A 15,041-nucleotide genomic window follows, 5' to 3' on the forward strand; every position below is an offset into this window, starting at 1 on the left:
GAATGGGCGGAGGACGGGCGTGTGCACGGCTGCTCATCTCCCTCCCTTCTCGGCTGCTCATCTCCCTCCCTTCTCCATGTACCGACACGCCCTGCCTGCCCTGCAGGGAGCTCACACCGCACCCCTGCCGCTCAACGTCTCTCCACACTCCTTCTACCCACAGTTCTGCTTGTCTCAGCGCATATCCGTCCCCCAGGACCGAGGCTGCAGGCACCCACCACTAATCCCACCCACAGCTCCATTCCCTCCAGTCTGTCTCTGTGTACTTGCGTCTATCTTACTGTCACTCAACACTGTTCTCCAGGGCCAGAGACCAATTTTTTTTCTTCCTTTTTCTGTCTCCTCAGAGTGTAAGAGAAGACCACGAACACAAAATACCCACACAAAAAACTAACAGCCCCAGCTCTCCTACCTCCTTGTAGAGGGAGTAGAGGAAGACTGCGGTCTGAACGGTCTTCCCAAGGCCCATCTCGTCAGCCAAGATGGTGTCAGTGCCTTGAGCCCAGGAGAAGCGCAACCAGTTCAAACCCTCCATCTGATAGGGGTGCAAGGTTCCACCTGTAGCGTCCAGGTACTCTGGCTGTCGCTCATATTTCACTGTTGGCTGAAGGATGAAATAAAGAAGTCAAGAGCTGGCCAGGAATTCCCTTCCTTCCGTAAGACAGCAGCTGCCTCCTCCTGACACACTCTCACAAGATCCTACTCGAGGGGGCCACAAAAAATGGTGGGAAAAAGGTGCTTAATGGTTACTGTAACTTTGTGTTTTATTTAGGATCCTCCAGGAAGCAAGGCAAGACGGAGATCTTGGTCCTACAGACATCCAAGAAAGACGCATCATAGTCTCCTTGGCAGTACAGTAAATTCTACTGGTGAGGAACCACCAGGCAAATGATCCTATGCCCCCTCTAGATTTATCCGTTTAACCTTAACCAGACTCACCTTACATTACACAAAACCCCAGAAGAATTGAGCCATGAATTAAGGGTCAGAAGACCCAGGTTCCAAAATAAGTTTCACAAAAGCTCGGTTATGTGACCCCTTCATACATAACACCTCCTCAAGTCATATAAACACTAACATCTATGTTTTTATTTTTCTGATGAGGCAGAGAGAAAATAAAGTAATCCTAGTATTTTTCCCCTGATTTACAGAGATGTGGAGAATTAGGGAAGCAGTCTGTGTGAAGCAACTTAGCTACAGTGATCACTTGAGATCATGCCTTAGAACACCACCATCAGACTGCAGCACACAAGACACGTCATCCTACGAGACAAACTGCCCTCCCTCTCCTGCTGACTCACGTCAACCGTTGGGGTTTCAGGGGGCCTCTCCAACTTCCTCAGCTTCACCTTCTTGAGCTTCTTGCCCGGTCGTCCTTCCTCACCCCTCATCAACTCCCTAAAGAAGACAGATACGTCACACAGCTGCCTGGAGTCCTTCTCAATGAGCAGCAGCTCTACTCATCAAAGTCCCTCACCTGTGATTCCAATAGCTCTGCTTGAACAGGTCGTAGTCCTGTATCTCCACATCCTCACTCTCCCAGGATGCCTGATCATAGGGCAAGTCCCGCCACTTGATCAAGTAGTGGACATGGCCCTTCTTGTCCACGCTGCAAAGTCAAGGAGAGAAAACCCTCAGAGCCAGAAGGCCACCCTGCTCACCTCCTCTCAAAAATCAGACCTCTAAGGAGGCCAGACACCACACGTATTCAGAACCAAATACATCTGGTCTACCAGTCTTTGCACCAAAAATGATCTCTAATCTACAGTCTATGGCTCAAATACCAGGATTCAGTCAGTTAATAACATACTGAGTGTCTCATTCAAGTGTAAGTTACTGGTAACATCCATTTTCTTCATTGATCCCCCGCGGATACGCTGCCCACCTCCAGTATGCCCGAGACAGACGCAGGCTGGCCCAGCTCCGCTGGTACCTGTGGTTGAGAATTCGGTGGATCATCATCCACTCAGGTTTTATCCCGTAGCGATAGAAGCGTTCCTCCATCTCTGCAAATTTAGGGTCCTTATTCTTCCGCTTTCGGCTCTTCTCTTCATCACCACCAAAGTCCCCAGAGGGTGGCTCATCCATATCATTCTTCCGCTGATAGTTTCGGAACATCACTTGACAGTGCAGCTCCAACTGCAAGCGGAAGGAGAAAGAAATCACCAAGGAGTTACGTCCACTCCTTCTACCCACAACGCTGTTTTCTCTCACTACCCTCTTCATTGCAGCCCCACATCTACTCTATCCCAGGTTTACCTGCAGTTCAGACACCCAGGAGCAGTGCCAATACGACATGCCTTGCCATTTCACAAAGAACTGCCGCTCTGGCCGCCCCTCCAAGGGCTTGGGGGACGGAGTATTGGGATCAGCGTCTGGGGGCCGAGGCACTGGTGTGGGAGACGGTGGCTGACCCCACTTCCAGATTAGGATCTTCTGAACTTTGCCCTTAAGAGCTGGACACTAAGAGGAAAAGAGATGATCCAATACCGAATCATTACCACAGCATAGCCCACAGGCAGCTTCAACCTCACCAAAGGATTATTAAAACCTCATTTCAAGTAAGACCTAATCCCAGGACCCTTCTAGGGAGAGAAGAACAGAATTCCCTCTCTGCTTCTGGACTTCATCCAGGATTTGTGAGACATTATCACTCCTATCTGCCTAACAGAGCCAGTAGCTAGACTTCAACAATAACCCAGAACAAGTAGGCACAGAAAAGTCACAGAACTGGGGCTCAGAATTCCTCTCTTAAGCAATCTAACAGCATTCAGTGGCCCTATTATATCACCAAGCTACCAAGACCTCGAGGCTGGGTGTCAAGACAGGAAAGGATATTCTGGCCTGAAAGAACACCGCTCCATCCCACTTCGGACAGCTGGCAAAGCATCAACTCTGTTCAAAGTTAGTCCTACAGTCTCCCAGGACAAAGGTATCCCATGACTATACGAAGAAGGAAAATCCGTGCCTCAGGGCTAAAAAGCCTCTAGCTCTCCAGTGACCTCCCCTGCACCTCAGCCTCACGACGCCTACACGTAAGAGGGGTAAACCCTGCTGCTGGACCACACCTCCCTCATCTCTCCACCGGCTGGGGCCAGGCACCCACCGTACAGCGGGGGCAGAGCCATTCTCCGTTGGGGATCTCTGGAAGGGGCGGGTTCAGGCAGTGGATGTGGTAGGAAGAAGGACAGGCGTCACAGCAGAGCAGCTCCCCCCCATCCTTGCAGACCCGACAGAACTCCATATGGTGGTCATCCTCCTCTTCAGGGTCTCCCCCAACCTCTTCCAGGATCTCCTCACCCTCCGAATTGTCCTCTTTAGCCTCCCACTGGATGCCTTCCTTCTCCTGCAGTCAAGGACCACAGAGTCAGATTACTACCACCCCCCACCCGCCCGTCTGAACCACGCCCATCAGTCCTTTGAAAGCTTCCCAAAGCCCGTAGCCAGCAACGCCACCACTTCCACCCCCACCCAGGCCCGAGAGAGTTTCATCATCCCACCCTTCCGCTCGAGGGTCCCAAAGGGCCACGACGGCCGGGCACTCACGCAGTGTGGGCAGCTCCACTTGCCCTCGGGAGCCTTCTCCATATCCGGATCCAGGCAGACCATGTGGTAAGCTCGGGGACAGGTATCACACAGGATGATCTCTCCGCCTTGCTGGCACACCTCACAATAGTCCTGGTGGTCTGTCTCATAACCATCCACAGCAGTCACCTCCTCCTCGCCTAGGCAAGGAAGAGGGAAAGCCCAGTTATTAGAAAAAACCTACCTCCCCCCACCCCTCTAAACCCAACCCCTATCTCCTTAGGGAGATGCTTCCCCAATCATTCCCCCCTCATTCCATTACATACTGATACAGAAGAGAAACACACCTTTCTTTTTCTTTTTCGTGGTCCGGAGTTTCTTGCGGCTGCGGCTACTGCGGCTGGTAGAACCATCAGAAACAGAGTAGCTATTGATACTGGCGTCATCGAAGTCAGACTCCACATCTAAGTCGTCATCCTCACTCTGGCAGGATGAGAAGGTTAGAGGTTCAGGCCAAGGGGAAGGAGAGAGTGGTGGAGAAGGGATCACCCTTTTACTAGGGGTGCTGGAATCCCAGCAAGGGAGCCTAGTCACCTCTTCTATGGCCAACTCCCCACATCCTTATGCACCTACCGTGAACCCTGAATCCTGACATAAGACCACATCCTCCCGGTTAGCTACGGCACCCTCACCAGGGGATAGGCTGGGCTCTCACCGAGGATCTCTTACGCTTAGAACCAAAACCTCCCAGCTTGATTTTCAGGGGAGCTACTTTCTTGGGCTTAGGCTTCTTGGCATCAGGGACACGAGGGCTGCCCTTGGGCTTCCTCCGAGCATTGGGACCTAAATCAGGAGAAAGCAGGTAAGATCATACAATCCAAATACACACCACAGAGCAGAACATGGGAAAGATATTGGGTTGGCCAAAAAGTTCCCTCAGTTTTTAAGTAAACATAAAAGACACATTTTTCATTTTCACCAAGAACTTTATTGAACAGCGTATTCACCGTTTTGTTCCACTACCCTCTGCCATTTTTCAGGCAACTTCATAATTCCATCTTCCCAAAACTTTTTATCTTTTTGAGCAAAGAACTGTTCCAGGTGCCTTTCACAGTCTTCCAGGGAATCGAAATTTTTTCCATTAAAAGAATTTTGTAAAGACCGAAACAGATGGAAATCCGAAGGTGCGATGTCTGGTGAATATGGCGGAGGAATCAGAACCTCCCAGCCAAGCTGTAACAGTTTTTGCCTGGTCATCAAAGAAACATGCAGTCTTGCAATATCCTGATGGAAGATTATGCATTTTCTGTTGACTAATTCTGGACGCTTCTCGTCGAGTGCTGCTTTCAGTTGGTCTAACTGGGAGCAGTAGTTGTTGAAATTAATCGTTTGGTTTTCTAGAAAGAGCTCATAACAGAGGACTCCCTTCCAATCCCACCATATACACAACATCACCTTCTTTGGATGAAGACCGGCCTTTGGCGTAGTTGGTGGTGGTTCATTTCGTTTGCCCCACCATCTTTTCCGTTCCACGTTATTGTACAGGATCCACTTTTCACCACCTGTAACAATTTGTCTTAAAAACGCAACATTTTCGTTACGTTTAAGTAGAGAGTGCCATGCGGAAATACGGTTGAGAAGATTCTTTTCACTTAACTTATGTGGAACCCAAACATCAAAGCGATTAATGTAACCAAGCTGGTGCAAATGATTTTCAACGCTTGATTTGGAGATTTTGAGTATGTCGGCTATCTCTCGCGTGGTATAACGTTGATTGTTCTCAATTAAGGTCTTGATTTGATCGCTGTCAACTTCAACTGGTCTACCCGACCGTGGAGCATCGTCCAGCAAGAAATCTCCAGCACGAAACTTCGCAAACCACTTTTGACACGTTCGATCAGTCACAGCACCTTCTCCATACACTGCACAAATCTTTTTTTGCCTTTCAGTTGCCTTTTTACCTTTCTTGAAATAATAAAGCATAATACGTCGAAAATGTTGCTTTTTTTCTTCCATCTTCAATATTAAAATGGCTACACAAAAATTCACCAATTTTGATAAGTTTTTTTTTAATGCACGCTGATATGACAGCTGTCACAATACAACCTAACGAAATTGTTTCGAATGAAGTTAAAGACAACTAAGTGCTTACTAGAGCCATCTTACGGAAAAAACAGAACGAACTTTTTGGCCAACCCAATAAAATATTCCCCACCTAAAATATTTCTACGTGGCCAGCCTCCCCAGTTTCCCTCCTAATCCCCGGTTCATTCCCACCTCCTAGCTTCCATCTTTGGGCTGACAGAATAGCGCGTCCGCGCTTCCTCCAACTTCGACATCCCAAGCCCGCACTAGTCCCCACTCCCACTGAGTCCCATGTCACCTTTGCCCTCCTTGGTCTTGGCCTTGCGGATAGGCACCTCCACAGGGGGCGGAGGAGGTGCAACTTCAGTGGCCGTCACCATGCTCTCCACCACGGCCACTGCCGCAGCTGCCGCTGCTGCCACAGAAGCCCCAGAACTGCCTTTGAAGGGGTTATTGGTGCTGAACTCCCGCCACTTCGCACCCAAAACCATCATCATCTTGGAGACAGCAATCTTGGGGTTTTTGGCAGCAATGAGGGGTCTGGGGGAAAAAATGGCAGGAACAGAAAAGAGAAAAAGTTTAAAAATAAAGGAGGTGGGCTTCCCTGGTGGCGCAGTGGTTGAGAATCTGCCTGCCAGTGCAGGGGACACGGGTTCGAGCCCTGGTCTGGGAGGATCCCACATGCCGCGGAGCAAATGGGCCCGTGAGCCGCAATTACTGAGCCTGCGCGTCTGGAGCCTGTGCTCCGCAGCAAGAGAGGCCACGATAGTGAGAGGCCCGCGCACCGCGATGAAGAGTGGCCCCCGCTTGCCGCAACTAGAGAAAGCCCTCGCACAGAAACGAGGACCCAACACAGCCATAAATAAATAAATAAATAAATAAATAAATAAATAAATAAATAAATAATAAAAAAAAAAAAAAAAAAAAGAACCCAGCTTTTAAAAAAAAAAAAAAATAAAAAAAAATAAAGGAGGTGGGGGAAGTGAGAAGAGATTACAGAAGCACTCTCCATCTCCTGCCCCCAAGACCCTCCTGTTTACCGGACAAACTGGCTGAAGGCCTTGTAGTTGGTGAGGGTGCGATAATCCTCCTCTGAGAACACATGGTCAATGTCTTCCATGCCCCAGTCTTCCAGGAGCTGAGCAGAGGATTTAGGCTCCTGCAGAGAGAGCAAAGTCAAAGCCTGACTCCTAGTGCCCACCCTCCCTAAGGGAATTTGAGTTGCAACTAAGGCTGGCCAAGTCCAGGGTAAGAGGGCTAGCAAGAAATCATTAGAAACAGGTGGAGAGAAAACATTCTGAGGGGCAGCAGAGTGTCTGGGAAACAAAGGACAGAAGTACAGAGAAGAGGATGGAGGTCCAGGCACCTTTGAATCATCGTCTTCGTCATCCTCCTCCTCTTCCTCTTTCCGCTTGGACTTACTCTTCTTTTCTTTCTTAGGTCCGAGCTTCTTCTTCTTCTTCTTGCCAGGGGTATAGTCGCTGCCCTCACTGTCTGAGCGCAGAGCCACCTCTTCGTCCTCCTCCACAAACTCCGGCCCCTCCCCAGAGCTGTCCCCCAGCTGCCGGCATAAGAGCATACGCTGGAGCAGGGAAGGGGGAGAAGGAGACAGACACACACATGCTACACACATGCTGACCTCAGGACAGCCCTGAGGCTCACGCCCAGGACCCGGCCCACCGCCCCAGGGCAAGAAACGAAGGCCCCAGCCGTCCACGGAGCACCTCCCATCTTCCTCCTGCCGCCCGTAACATCCACTCACCCACTCACCTCCTTTTTTTGGCGCTTGCTCTTAGGGATTTTAGGGTCCCGAGGCTTCTTAGGCTTTTTCTTTTTCTTGAGCTTTGGAGTCTCCGCTTCTGACAAATCCTCTTCCGGGTCCTCTTCGTTTTCTACATATATTTTGGCAAAGAAAGGTAGGCAGGGAAAAGATCAATAGCAAAAGGTTAGAGCCCAATCCAGAGGCTTTAGACTTTATTCCCCCACCTCCTGTCCCAGATTCCACTGAAGAGAACTGCTATACACGCCACAGAAGGAAGCTGATACTCAGGACAAAAACAGACAAAGAGAGAGCTGTATATGCCTGAAATAGGCCGGCCGGGCCAGGCCAGGCCCACCTCGGGCAGCTGTCCAGACCCCTGCCTCCTCTTCCTCATCCCTAACACGAGTCCTCTATGTGTTCACCAGCGCAGCTGAATCAAGCGCATACAGTTAACCAAGTAAGAGAAATAGGCCTAGTCCTCCGATAACCAGCCGCCAAGTATTCCATAAACCAGGAAATGAGAATAAGAGGTCCTACCCAGAAGGCAAAAACTAAAGAAGATACCCTCAGCACATTCCCAGAACAGTACCTGCTCGAGGGTCCCAGAAGCCACACCCTTCACTAACCCTTTTGGCTCATCACTGCGCAAAACAACCAGAACCTCCCAAGCCCCAGGTTCGGGGCCAGCCCAGGATCACGCCCACTCCCAAAGCTGATTTCCTTTCCCCATCTCCAGCTCCACTGCTCCTCCCCAGCTTCTCCTGGGTCAGTAGCCTCTTCTCCCCAGGGGCCCAAATCAGCCCAGCTGTCACCATCCTCCCCCCCCTTCCTCCCCCCATCTGGCTCCACCTCCTCCCCGGCTGGGAGCACACACAAAGCCTGGGGTAATACTGAGAGCTCCTGGGCAGGCCTAGGTGGGAAGGGGCACAGAGGGGGAGGAGAAGACCAGGAGGCAGTTTCCTTTGTAACAGACATTCACACCAGCGCACCGGCTCCCTCCTCCTTCCCCTCCTGCTTTCCAAGCCAACCCCCCCAAGGAGGGAGGAGTGGAGAAGGGAGTGGAGCGAAGGAGGGAATGCCTCACCCACTGAGGAGAGGGAAAATGGCTCCTGACCACAGAAGCCAACCCAGGGCACCCAGCTGCCAACAGAGGACAGACAGGAAGTGGCAGGGGAGGGGATGCGGTTGAGAGAGGTAGCCGGGGAAAGACTACCCTCTCACAGAAGACTTCCCAAATTACTACCTGGCCCCAGGTCCAAATGCCACCTCTTCTAACACCTACCGTGGGATGACGCTGTTCTCAAGAGGCCATTCTCATAACGTCCTAGGCAAGGAGACCCAAGACACCTTGAAGGGTGACACCATGTGAGGGGCTGAGTTACTCCCTCAATCGTTATGCTTTCAATCATCGGAGCTTAGATTTAACAAGAGTTCAGTGGTGGTCAGAGCACACAACCTTCCTTCTGACTCCCAAAAGATTTACCTGGAGGAATGGGAGCCCACAAGACGCCTGTGAAACTCAGTTTCCTCCCCACCTCTACCAGAGTGCAGGCCACAGATCCTAAACCACCTCTGACAGAGGAGAGGTAGCCACCTATCCAACACAGAGGAAAACGGAGCGGCACCTAGAGAGCGGAGGACAACAGAACGCTTCCTTTTCTCCTACACACGCTCTCTGCGCCTGACCCCCAGAACTGGCCCTAAAATGCCTCTGACTCCGCCCTTCCTGTGCGAGGCAGATACTAGGGAACAGGCGGCACTGGGCTGGACAAAGCACCATCAGCCTCCCCCTTTCCTTCTCAGCCCAGGATCAGGCCAGGCACAAGACAGCCCCTCCCATTCCCTTGGGAATGGGACACCAGCCTGGATCTCACCAGAAAGAATCATTTTCTTAAGGGCTTCTCCCCAGCAATTCCCGTGGTGCCCCCCTTCCCAATCAGCCACGCCTCCATAAAAGCTGGAAGTAGAGACAAGGACAAACTCACGGAGGCAAAGGGGACACCCTTCCACCCACCTAAGACCCTCAAACTTCTCAGGCAGATGTGCTGACACGGCAAGCGGCAAACTGGCTGAGATATAGAGAACGATTTGGGAAAGGGGCAGGAATGGGGTGGGGCAAGTGGAAAAACTGGGTCACGCTACAGCTTGGGGCAGAGTTCACCCTGGGAGCCCACAGGCTCCCAGTCAACACAGGGGCAGCCCCAGACCAAGGGGCCAATGGGAAGCCAAGATGTGGAACCAACGCTGGCTGGATGGCACTGCTACTTCTCATGCCCCGCACAGAAAGGATGGGACCACCTCCACTGCCACCACCCTACCCCCACCTTGGGCCACAGCACAGAAATCTACCACCTTGCCCTACACGGTGATGAGACTCTTATCCCAACAGCTGAAGATTCAGTAAGAAGACTGACCCTCTCCTAAGTGGCCTCAGGTTGAAGTGAAGACTTCCAACTTAGAAAGTGCCAAATGTGGAAACATCTCTCCCAGACCACCTCAACTTGCAGCTGGAGCTAAGGAAAGAGAAGGCAAAAGTGAAAGATGTTTGATGGGAAACAAAAACAGGACCAGCAGGCTCCAGAATTAAAATAAAAATATAAACAAGGAAGATGAAGAAATGGCATGTAAAAAAAAAAAAAACTAAACTAAAAAAAAAGATGAAGGAAACAAGTAGGTGACTTAGCTAAGCACTCTGAAGAACGAAGGACAGAGGAGCGAGACATCCACTTAGAAACATGACATCCATCATCAGTTGAGGATAGACAAGAGCCATTCCAATCATGCAGGCTGGTTATAACCACTGGGGTTCGGCCAGTCCAAGGAGCCACCCCAAAACACAGACAGCACAACCCCCAACACACCGACACAAACACTTCACACCACCAGCCCAAACCCCAGGCTACCTGCACAGGGCAGAAGCCTCCTGGGAAAAAAGCCAGGATTAAGTCCACTTGCCAGGGGAAGAGGGGTGCCCAGGGTGTCACCTTCCTTCTTTTTGCTCCTCCTAGTATATCCTGCAGGCTATGACATCCTACCCCTAGCCCCACTCAACATTCCAGCAATCTGCCTGACTAAAAGCGCTCTAGATCCCAGCTGAGGAGCGCAATTCAAACTTCACACGGTTGAAACTGCACAGAAAGCCGGTAACTGATCAGAAGCTAAAAATAATCAGAGAGTAACCCGCACTCCCTCTTTCCTCTCCACAGCAGCAGCTACAGGATCCTACTAGCAGAGATGCCCGGCTGGTCTCCTCCAACCGCAATCCTCAACCCCGCCGCCGCCGCCGCCTCCGCCGCGCCGCCTCCAGGGGTCCCAGCTACCTGCATTCCTCCTGGGACCCACGCCAGGCAAAGCCTGCCAGCCCGGAGAGCTCCCTCAACCGGGATCTGCACAGCATTCCCGAAGACAGTGCAGCAAGCTTGCATCGCGGTCCGCGGAGCCCAGAAGGGCACATGGCTTCCAGCCCCCTCGCACAACAGCTCCGCAGAAGGGAACCACTCCCTTCGGATGCCCTCCACCTCCGACTGCCCAGAGAAAGCCCAGAAACTCAACCCTGCCGCACCAGAGTCGCCAGGGAGGGCCCAGATGGCTCCTTCCTGCCCGCGGCCCTTGGGGAAGCTGTTACCTGGGTGGGGAGGGGGCAAGCTGTTGTTCAAAAGTGCATCCATATCCTCCTCCTCGCTGCCCGCTGAGCAGGGGGACGGGGAGCCCAGGCCCGACGCCATCCCCTTCCGCTCCTGGCCAGGGAATTGGCCCAGCTGCTCCTGCCTGCGGCCTGGGGCCCTCGACACTGGCCCGAGTCACTGTGCGGGGGAGGGGGGAGAGAAAGAGAACAGTCAGTGACGCGCACGGCCCCCTCCCCCACCCCGCCGCGCTTTCCGCCCACCCCCGGCCGCCCCACAGCCACCCGAGCAGGGCACCCGAACCACTCAGGCTGAACTTTAGTTCCACGCTCCCGGGGGCAGCCCGGAAGCCGGTTCCCCGGCTGGAGCCCCCCAGACGAGAGGGAGCGGCGCCCCCGAGGGCAGGCCGGTGCCGGCGTGGGGAGGGGAGAAGCCGCTGGACGGAGCCAGGCGTGACGGGGAAAGGGGTCCGAGTGGCCGCGGCGCGGGGGGGCCGAGGGAGGCGGCCGGCGGCGAGGCGCTCGGGGACACAAGGTCACTGGGGGGTGGGGGGGCGCCTCCCTGCGCCTGGGGAGGGGCCAATCCCCAGACAGGGTAGCTCTCCAAAGGCTGTCCTCTGGGACAAGTCGGGTTCTCCGGAGGAGCCGCGGGGACGAGGGGGCGTGGAGGCTCGGCGCTCCAGGGGGCTGGAGGCAGGGGCGTGGGGGGCCGGAGCTCCCACCGGGCAGGGGGCCGGGCCACGTGTCCCGGGGGGCAAGTGAGCAAAGGGCGAGGGGGGCGCCGGGCATTGTGGGAGGCCAAGCCCGAGGTGGGAGTCGCGGGGAGCGAGACTCGGGCCGGACGAGGGCGGGGGCTGGGCGCCCTGAAGGAAAGGGAGAGGCAGGGTCGGCTCCCCGGGCAGGGGGCGCTCCGCGGGTCCGGGGACGCCCGAGGGGCGGCTGGGTGGAGGGAGGATCCTCGGGGCCGGTCGGGCTGAGAGGGGTTGTCTCTCTGGGAACCCCGCGTTCTCCTCACCCCAGAGCCGCCGCAGGTCGCGCTGGGTCCGGCCCGGTGTCACTCCCGCTCCGGCTCCTCCTCGCCGCGGCCGAAGGGGGGAAAATGGCTCCGGCTCCAGCGTCGCCTCTTAAAGGGCCCGAAACACCGGCCGGGAAATCCCACCGCACAGGCCCCGCCCCCCCACGGACAGCCCATAATAACCTCAACCAACTCCAACCCCCCCTCCACTACCGCCACCCTCCTCCCTAGGTCTCCCGGGCAACCCCCGCCCCCTCGTCGCTCCGGCAACCATTGACCACGCCCCCCTCGAGCGCGCGCGCGCGTGTCACCCGGGCAACCACCCACCCCCTGGCCATCCCATAATACACACGGACACCAGCACCACCACCAGCACCACCAGCACCACCACCACCACCACCACCGCCACCACCCCCACGCACACACCATACACATATATGCCAGGGCTGTTGACATCTCATGATATTGCCGACCTTTTGCAACTAACCCTTTACCCCCCCCCAGACATCCCATAATAGCCATCCTTTGCCAACTTCTTCACTCTTGGCCCTAATGCTAACATCCCATAATAATTCGTCACCTCTCCCTCCCCATGGCCATCCCATAATAAGCTCCCCTCCCAGCCATTCAGCCTCGCATCCCATAATACTCAATCCCCATCCCCCACGTACATCCCATAATAACCACTCTTCATCCACCCCCAGTTTGATATCCCATAATAGGCAGAAACTCACCACCCCCCCCCACAACGGACACTTTGGCCTCCTCCCACACACATCCCGTAATAATGTCTCCCACCTTCTATACTGACATCCCATAATAACCAACCCCCTGGCGCTGCCCTCGGCCCCTGCAGGCTAGATCCTCACAACAGGACCCCCAAGCTTCACACATTCATTCAAGTCCACAGCCCGTAATAACCACTCCTCCCCTATCAAAGAGATATCCCATAATGATCAAGAGCCCTACTGTCACCCCACGGAGGGACAACTAATCTCCTTTCCTCTAACACTGGAAAGATATCCCATAATTTTACTCCCCCACCCACACCCTGACATCCCATAATAATTGCAAAGAACCCGTGGTCAACCAGACATACCGTAATACTCCCAGCACAACCCAGAGTCACATCCCATAATGCTTCATCTCCACTCCACCACCCCTCTACCTTTCCAGCCAGGCATCCCATAATATTCATACTCGTACCTCCCCTGTCTCCAAGGCTGTCAGTCTATTCTAACACCCACACCAGCGAGGATGAAACAGGCTACCCACATTGCCCTCTCCCCCACCCCAACTTGTACACACCTTCATCCCTTAATGAGCCAAAGCAGTGTCCTGGCACAAAGCCTCTTGATGTCTAAGATGGACCCTAGCTTCCCTCATCTATCATTTCCAGACACGCAGGAACTGAGAGTCAAACTAGGGCCCCACCCAATCCCACCAAAATCCAGGTGTTCTCCAGACACTTACCTCCAGTTGAGTTTTGAGTAAGACCAACCAAATACCGTACTGGCCAGATGAGCCATTCACATAAAGTTTAGTTCACCCCAAAGCATCCCATAATAATTACAAACTCCCACTAAAGATTATTTCTCAACATTCCAGCAGTCCTCTTCCCACACCGCCTCCCCAGGTCAAGTGGTCTATTCTCACCCCTAGGCCATTCCTGTGGATGGACATCCCACCATGGTGTGAACTGAGGATCCCGCTATATGCACACAAAGATCCAAGAACTGCTCTCTCTCTGCTCACTGCTACTCATGCTTACGCAACAGATGTTGACGGAGTACCTAGCAAGGCACAAAGCTGGGCACCATGGGGAGTGCCTCCCTTCAAGAAGCATAAACAACCAAACTCCAAGATGAGACAGAATGTCTGGTGTCAATGGAAAACTGAGTGCTATTTCCTAATTTCCTGTTACAGAGAATAAAACAAATCCCAGCTGATCTCAGGAGAGATCAGATCCCAGTAGAAGTTCTCAGCGGTCCTTCTAGAGCCCGGAAGGTATTTCAAAAGGATTTGAAATATATAGATGGATGGTCAAGATAATCTCCTATCTGCTCCCTACATACTAAGGGATTTTGATTGAAAAGCAATGTTCATCCGTCCAGCGTTTCTAATACTGAAATCCTATAATATCATCATGTGCTTCCTTCTTGAGAGACTCATCAACATGCCAGATTGTCATCCTCATGCTTGAACACCAAGTTCTGCTTACCCTCAATGCCCCATGTTTCTTATTTATATACTTTTTCATTTTATATCCTGAAATCTCATAATACTTCCAACTGCCCCCATCCTCATCTTGTTGAGGTCCCATTCTCCACCCAAAAAAACCCTCATCTTTGTATAACGTTCACCGTCTTCCCCTCCTGTGTACAAGTCAACATCCCAGAATGCCTTCTTCATTTATTATGCCACAAGGTAGCCTCCCAACACATACCATCCCCTTCCCTAACTGCACCTACCCTGCAGCTACACTGGGGACCCAGCCCAAGAAATTCAGAGAGCCCAATCTTAAAATCTTTTGGCCCTAAGAGAACCTAAGTCTATAGCCTGTCACTTTTCCCTCTTCCTGATCCCCAGAGAACCAGAACCTGGGTGAAAACCAATATCCCAGCGCCACTTCCTTGCTGCCACTGCTCCAGACCCCAAAGTCAGATAATATCTTCCTCTGCTTTTCACACAAGTCCAAGACCCTTGGTGGTAGGACAGGTTGAAGAGAAACCGGAACTTCCTCCTAGGAGAGGCCCTTCCTGACCAGAAGTGAGTGGGACGAACCTCACATCATCTCTGCATTGCCCTTCTAATCTCACTTCCCTAGAGAAAGGGCCTGGCCAGATGACTCTCCCTCCTCTGGGAACCTCAGGACTGGAGAACTGGCGAGGAGAGATGAATTCAGGAGAGGCAAGAGCTTGCTTCGGGAATCACTATCCCTCTGCTTCCAAGGAGACCACCAGTGATGCTGATAAGGCTTTCCCCCAGCTCCCACCTGACTTAGCTCCCGGGACCACCCTTTCGGCATATCC

At 53.0% G+C, this 15,041-nt stretch overlaps 1 protein-coding gene across 5 annotated transcripts in view; it reads right to left on the reverse strand.

The window, feature by feature from the left end:
• The window catches only part of CHD4 (chromodomain helicase DNA binding protein 4), a 30,568-nt gene extending 18,435 nt beyond the window's left edge, over nt 1-12,133 (reverse strand). For 2 of the 5 annotated variants that reach the window (XM_036865239.1, XM_036865237.1), the window contains exons 1-15: nt 12,010-12,133; nt 10,998-11,175; nt 7,381-7,502; nt 6,977-7,192; nt 6,651-6,769; nt 5,909-6,150; nt 4,241-4,368; nt 3,873-4,008; nt 3,547-3,725; nt 3,107-3,346; nt 2,260-2,463; nt 1,934-2,139; nt 1,478-1,609; nt 1,302-1,398; nt 413-604 (exon numbers count right to left, since the gene is read on the reverse strand). In XM_036865239.1, the coding sequence (XP_036721134.1) occupies nt 413-604; nt 1,302-1,398; nt 1,478-1,609; nt 1,934-2,139; nt 2,260-2,463; nt 3,107-3,346; nt 3,547-3,725; nt 3,873-4,008; nt 4,241-4,368; nt 5,909-6,150; nt 6,651-6,769; nt 6,977-7,192; nt 7,381-7,502; nt 10,998-11,097 (2,313 nt within the window). In that variant the 5' untranslated portion in view covers nt 11,098-11,175; nt 12,010-12,133. The remainder of the gene's footprint in view (nt 1-412; nt 605-1,301; nt 1,399-1,477; nt 1,610-1,933; nt 2,140-2,259; nt 2,464-3,106; nt 3,347-3,546; nt 3,726-3,872; nt 4,009-4,240; nt 4,369-5,908; nt 6,151-6,650; nt 6,770-6,976; nt 7,193-7,380; nt 7,503-10,997; nt 11,176-12,009) is intronic. The other 3 variants (XM_036865240.1, XM_036865241.1, XM_036865238.1) reach the window with 3 other exon arrangements.
• Nucleotides 12,134-15,041: the final 2,908 nt, after the last annotated feature.

This window comes from Balaenoptera musculus, chromosome 10 (assembly GCF_009873245.2).
Source record: "Balaenoptera musculus isolate JJ_BM4_2016_0621 chromosome 10, mBalMus1.pri.v3, whole genome shotgun sequence".
NCBI lineage: Eukaryota > Metazoa > Chordata > Mammalia > Artiodactyla > Balaenopteridae > Balaenoptera > Balaenoptera musculus.